Here is a 6,425-nt window from a genome sequence, read left to right on the forward strand (position 1 = left end):
CTCGCCTTTCCCGCCCCGCCCCCTCGGCGGCCGCGCTCCTTCTCCAGCAGCCCGCTTGCCGCCAGCCGGGTTCCCGCGGCCGAGAGCTAGAGAAAGTCCTGTTGGTGGGCGGTCGCGGGGCTGCGCGCGTCCGGCATCCCGGGGCCGCTCCGGCCCGGGCGGCAAGGGGGCCGGGCGGTCCATGCATCCGCCGCCGCCGCCTGCCGCCGCCGCTGCGATGGATTTCAGTCAGAACAGCCTGTTCGGCTACATGGAGGACCTGCAAGAGCTCACAATCATCGAGAGGCCGGTCCGCCGGAGCCTCAAGGTGCGCCCCGGGGAGGAGGAACTGCCTGCAGGGCGCCCGGCGGCTGGCTCGGGCCCCGAGTCCCGTCCCGTTCCCCGTCCCGTCCCCGAGGTGGACCGGGACCCTCTCGGAGCCCGGCTGGCCCCTCAGCCCTCCTCTGGTCGTCGTGTCACCCTAAACTGGCCCCCGCTAGGGCCCCTTCCCCGCAGCCCCGGTTCTCTCAGCCTGGACCCTCATCCCCGAGGGACGGGCCCCTGGCTCACTGCGCTGACTCCGGGCCGACCCCGCGGCTCCCTAGTTCCCGTCCCAATCCTCCCCCAGGAACGGCCGGCCAAGACGCTGTCATGCCGGCAAGTCCAGCGTGTGCCCCCCGCGCCGCCCCTCTCGGACAGCCGTGGCCCCTCAGTTGCGGCCCTACTTCCTCCTGCCCCTGCAGAGCTCCCCTTCCGAGCAGCAGCGGCGTATCCTCGGTCCTCTCTTGGGTGCCCCCCTCCGCGGCCCCCGGTACTGCCCGGGTTCTGGCCTCAGTCCCACTCCTCAGTCAACACAGCCGCGACTCCAGCCCCCCACCTTTCCCTGAGACACCCCAGATCCCATCCCCCCACCCCGCATCAGAGCACGCTCTGGTCTCCCTGCCCCAAGTCAGCCCGGGCCTCCCTTCACCTCCCAGCCAGCACCCATACTAGAGTCATCCTGCTGCCCGTCTTCAAAGCCCTCTCAATCCGTTGCCCCCCATCCTGAGTCACCACACATCCTTTCCTCCCAGCCCCCTCCAGGACTCTAGCTGGGACCCTGCTTCCCACCCTCCTTGAGGGAGTCAACCTTCACTATCAACCCCCCCCCCATCCCCAGTAGCTCCCCCACCCCGCAGAGCCATCTTCCTCCCAGCTTCCCAGAGGTTCCAACCTTGCTGCTGGCAAACCTAGTTTATGGAACCCCCTGCTCCCCCATCCTCTTAATAGCTCTTTTAGCTCTTCTCACTCCCACCTGCCGCAATATCTAGAATCTCTGATTTCCTCCCAGCCCCGATTTCGTCTTTTTCATTCCCACTCGGCTGCAGTCTTCATCCATCACTCTTTTAGCATTTCCTGGAGTGGAAAATGATGGAGAAACAGCCTTGGGTATTAGAGATAAAAAGTATATATATAAAATTAATTTCAGCAATGTTCTTCTCATTGAGAAGCCGCAATGTGCTTCTCAAGCTTCAACCTAAAAGCTAGAAGAGTTAAAAAAAAAAAAAAAGGACAAAACAAAAACCAAACCCCAAACCTCCACCACCCAAACCTAACAATTAGAGACCTCTGTGATTGAGGTCATCACTGAGAGTCTTCAGACCATTGATTAGTTTTCAATGATGATGCTTAATGGTGAAACTTTTCCATTAGTTGGGAGTAGTCCTATGGCAGTAGTCATATACGGTCCCTGGAGGGGTACTGGGGGACAAGACTGATGGACGTTTGTTTGCATAATTTGTATTTTACACTTGACAGACACCAGAAGAAATAGAAAGATTGACAGTTGATGAAGACCTCAGTGATATTGAAAGGGCTGTTTATCTGCTCAGGTATTTCTGAAAGTCTTTCTGTGACATTGCTGCTTTTTCCCTATGGCTGCATAGTGAATGCTTTCTGAAATGTAGCGTTGTGGTTATATTCAGATTTACTTAACCATTTGAATACAGTACTTTTTGCATGCAAAGCACTTAATTATAAGTTAAGATTTAGGTGTGGACTTAAACATTTGAGAACTGAAATAAAATATTAATAAGATACCTAACTTACAGAATATTGCTTGGAGGAGGAGGAACAGAACAACTAATGGTTTGAGTTGAACCTCATTGTTTTTTTATTCTCCAGATTTGGTGGCTCTCACACAACATCCAATAAGTTTAGATGAGACTTCAGAATATCCAGGGATTAATTTTAAGTTAATTGTAGAGTATGACCCTTACGTGCTATTTACTATGTAGAATATAGTAGTTCAATTTGTTGCTCAGGATATCCTGTTCATATTACTTTTATAATGTTTCTGGAGAGATTTTAAAATTTAATTGTGTCTACTCTCATTTAAGTTGCATCTCACAAGCTCTGCAGAATTGCTTAAGGCAAATGGTTATTGCAAATATTTACAACATTTCTCTCAACTATTTAAAAAATTGTGGATTTAGCTTTTAAAGGCTAACATAGTGAACATTAATGAACACATCTATGAAAATACTTCAGAAACAAAATCTTAAGGTATTTTGTGGATCTATGTTTTAAAATTTTTCTTTAGTTTGCACAACATTTTTTCCCCTTTTTGGCAAATTAGTTTTCTTTTGTTTCTCAGAATCAGATTTTGAAAACTGGTGTTATTTACCTCCTGGGATATTTGTCATCCCTGTTTCCTTAGCTTAGGTCTACCCTGTCAGTTTCAGGTGCTGACAAGTTTCTTCTTTTCCTTTTTTGTTTATAGATCATGTTTCTAGTACCATGTTATTCATTGAAGGATCTGGGGGAAAAAAAACCAAAAAAACAACAAAAAAAAACCCTATTTCAATGATGACCATTTAAAAAAATTATTGTTTAGCCTATTAGTGGCATCTTGCGTTTCTGTCCTTAGTTTAGTAAGAATTTTAGCATGCTTATGATTTAGACCATTCTTTCCAATAATTCTATTACTTCTAAAGTGTTTCCAGATCTTAGACCTTATGTTGATGTTCTTTTGGTGCTATTTGGTAGCTGCTTTCATCATTTCTACATATCTAAAGACAACTGTTTTATTTATGTATGAATTAGCAGTTATGTGTTTTTGGTGTTTAATGGAGAATAATCCAACGTTTAACCTATTTTGATATTTTATTGTTATATTTTAAGTACTTTATTCATTGATAATTAGCATGTCCAATATGGTGAACAATAGTTATAAGCATCTGCCTTTTCCCACAGTTCTTTTGTTTGGAGGAGGTAGACAATTGATGAAAGTTTGGCTAAATTTGTTTTAATATCCAGCAGTTAATGATTTGAAATAAGTTCCTATTTACTCCTCCTGAATTCTTTTCTTTGAATAAAGGCTGGCTTACAATTAGGAAATGGAGAGTCTTGCTCTACTTAACTTGCGACAGCAGATACTGCTTCTAGATATCAGTGACAAGGCTTCTTTTTTGGGATAGCTTATTTGTTTTCTATTTTGCTTTTATTGTTTGTCAGCGAACCAGGTCTTCTGAGTTGTCTGTATTTCTCAGACACAGAACATAACAGACACATCCAGTTCTGGAACTTACAAAGCCCTGACAGAGACAGATGGGTCCTCTCATTCTTAGACAAGAGAATTTTAAAAGAGATCTGATATCTCCTTTAGTTTCTTGTGGCTCATCTCCCTTGAAGGAGGTTTGCAAGGTGACTGAGAAGGCAGACACTAGTTTGGTTGTGTATGGCTTCTCCAGCTGAGTTCTTCTTTTGTATTTCTACCATCTCACCACCACCTGGGGGAAAGTGGGATTTCCCTGTTAGGCCAGCTTCTGAAGGGAGAACCGAGACTGCCTGAAAGGTTCTTTCTTCCCTGGGATTAGGGGCGGGTGTGGGATTGTCGACATGTTCCAGACTTTGCCTCTGTTAAAGCCTCACCTGCTCTCACGTACTGACCCGTCTATTCAAAATGGAATTTATTGCTTTTTAAAAATTTGTACTCCCCAATATTGTAGAATCTAATACTGAGTTCTGTTTTTTATTTTTTTTTCTCTGATTTTCAGGTTTATTTTTGAGTGCTTTATTTACCTTTTCCTTTGTACTGATTATTTAATATCCAGTTTATTTATTTATTTATTTATTTATTTATTTATTTATTTATTTTCTCTCTGCTTTTGAATGTCAGATTTGTTTTTCTAGCTCTCTTATTTTGTATATTAAAACTATTTTGGACTATTATGTTAAATTAGAATTCAGAGTCAAATGTGCAAACGTCAGTAGGAAATGCTGTGTATTAGTGGAGATTCTGATAGCATTTAAAGTGAGCCTAATGTTTTTAAAAAATCATGTATGGAACACTGTTATCCAATAAAAAACAAATTACAGTGTTCATTATCTTACCCTAAAGTATGGCAGATCAATTATTAATGCTATTTTCACAATTAAGCTTAGAACATTGTGGTATTTAAAGATTTGACACAGATGAATTTGTGGTTTTGCATAAATAAGATGCCGATATACCCATCTGTGGCATTTAGCACTGAAGCAAAACAACTTTCCTAATAGTCACAGCTTGTGGATTAGTCAAAATCCTACCACAACATCTTTTTCCTGTTCTGTCTCCTCTTTGTGATTTTGGTATATATTTTAGGAATGTACTTAAAACATGTGAATTATTTTGTTAGAGAAGAATCCTAAGCATGTATACTACGCTTTCATTAGGTAAATCTTTACTCATATCTCTAATTGCCTATCAGATAAATTCCAGACCCTTAAGCTTGGCTGAAGCGACTCCATCTTAGCTGTGTAATGTGGTGTTCCACTAGGCCCTCACATTTTTTTTTAACGGCTTGATTGAATTGTAGTTCATATGGCATACAGTTCATCCATTTAAAGTGTAGTGTTCAGTAGTTTTTAGTGTATTCCGAATGTGCCATCCTCACCACAATCGATTTTAGAACATTTTCATTGCCCCAATAAGATACCCTGTACCTATTAGCAGTTCCTCCCCACTTCTTCCCAACCTCAGCCTTTGGGAACCACTAATCTACTTGCTGTCTGTATGGATTTGCCTATTCTGAACATTTCATGTAAATGAAATTATATACTATGTGGCCTTTTGTGACTGACTTTTTCACTTAGCATGTTTTCAAGTTTCATCCATGTTGTAGCATGTATCGGTATTTTATTCCTTTTTATGGGTGAATAGTATTCCATTGTGTGTGGGTGCATCATATTTTGTTTGTTCATTCATCAGTTGGTGGGCACTTGGGTTGTTTCTCCTCAGTCCTTCACCCTTTGAAGCAGTCATGCTACTCTCTTCACTGTTCCTCAGATACGTCGCATTCAGCCTTAACTCTGCTTTTGTCCCATCCTGGGATACTCTTTCATTATACCTAGCCAACATTTTCCATCCCCAGGATCAAGTTGTAATCCTGCATCTTTCATAAAGCCTTTCCTAACTGCTGAAACCACATGGATCCCAGACTTCTCTGAGCTTCCATGTTACTTAGTGGTTGCATCCACCAACTAGTAATTAACTACTGCTTTGTATTCCTTCTCTCTCTCTCTCTCTCTCTGTATATTTTCCTTAATAGATTGTAAGTTCTTCCAGGGCAAACCGTCTTTTATGTTATTGCTGTTTTGGTTCTTTCTTGGTCTTTGCTGTGACATAAATATATACCTTTTAATAGAATAAATTGTATTTGTTTATTTTAAAATGACCAAGATGTCAGGTGGATTGAGTAGTTTCTGATATTTTTGTATTATAGGCAATAGAATCAGACAGATTTAGGTTATATCCTACTCCACCACTTATTACTTGTGTGACCATGGGCAAGTTACTTATGGTTGTTAAGCCCTGGTTTCTCACCTGTAAATGGAAATAATAATTTGTTTCCCCAGGTTGTTGCTTATGGCCCCTGACACAGAATGGTACTCATTAATGTTAATTATCTTCTATGACCTTTCCCCTTTCCCTGCTTCCTTCTACTTAGGTGCTCAAGGTACATTTCAAACTTTTAAAAGAGGATAACAGTATTAATTTTGCCTTCCAATAATTTAACAAACAGGCAAGTGAATTAACTGATGTTTTGATAAATATCTATTAACTTCCTTTACTAGTAGTTATCAGAAACAAGAATCTTCACAAATTGTGATTAAGCATTTTAAACTGAGTGATAATAAGATAGCGGATTTTACAGATTTATGTATTTTTTTTTACCAAATGACCCTAAGCAATATTTGCTATTTACATTATGTATGAAATGTGTTGATTGGTTAATTTACTGAACCTAACTTTTATGTTGCTTACTTTTGCAGTCACTTATCACTAGTTTTCACTTCGCACTGTGAATTTTAAGACATTTTGCACTTTACCTCTCAGGGAGAGACAGGATTAAAGTGCATCTTTATGAACGTTTCCCCTTTTCTTTCTCGTCCCATCTTTTTTTTTTTTTTTTTTTTTTTTTTTT

The 6,425-nt window shown here is 41.5% G+C and overlaps 1 protein-coding gene across 3 annotated transcripts in view; it reads left to right on the forward strand.

Moving 5' to 3' along the window:
* Positions 1-30: 30 nt before the first annotated feature.
* The window catches only part of PPP4R4 (protein phosphatase 4 regulatory subunit 4), a 109,906-nt gene continuing 103,511 nt past the window's right edge, over positions 31-6,425 (forward strand). For all 3 annotated transcript variants that reach the window (XM_019642510.1, XM_019642511.1, XM_019642512.1), the window contains exons 1-2: positions 31-307; positions 1,777-1,850. In XM_019642510.1, coding sequence (XP_019498055.1) covers positions 182-307; positions 1,777-1,850 — 200 coding nt within the window. In that variant the 5' untranslated portion in view covers positions 31-181. The remainder of the gene's footprint in view (positions 308-1,776; positions 1,851-6,425) is intronic.

The sequence above is a fragment of the Hipposideros armiger genome, unplaced genomic scaffold (assembly GCF_001890085.2).
Source record: "Hipposideros armiger isolate ML-2016 unplaced genomic scaffold, ASM189008v1 scaffold_69, whole genome shotgun sequence".
Lineage (NCBI taxonomy): Eukaryota > Metazoa > Chordata > Mammalia > Chiroptera > Hipposideridae > Hipposideros > Hipposideros armiger.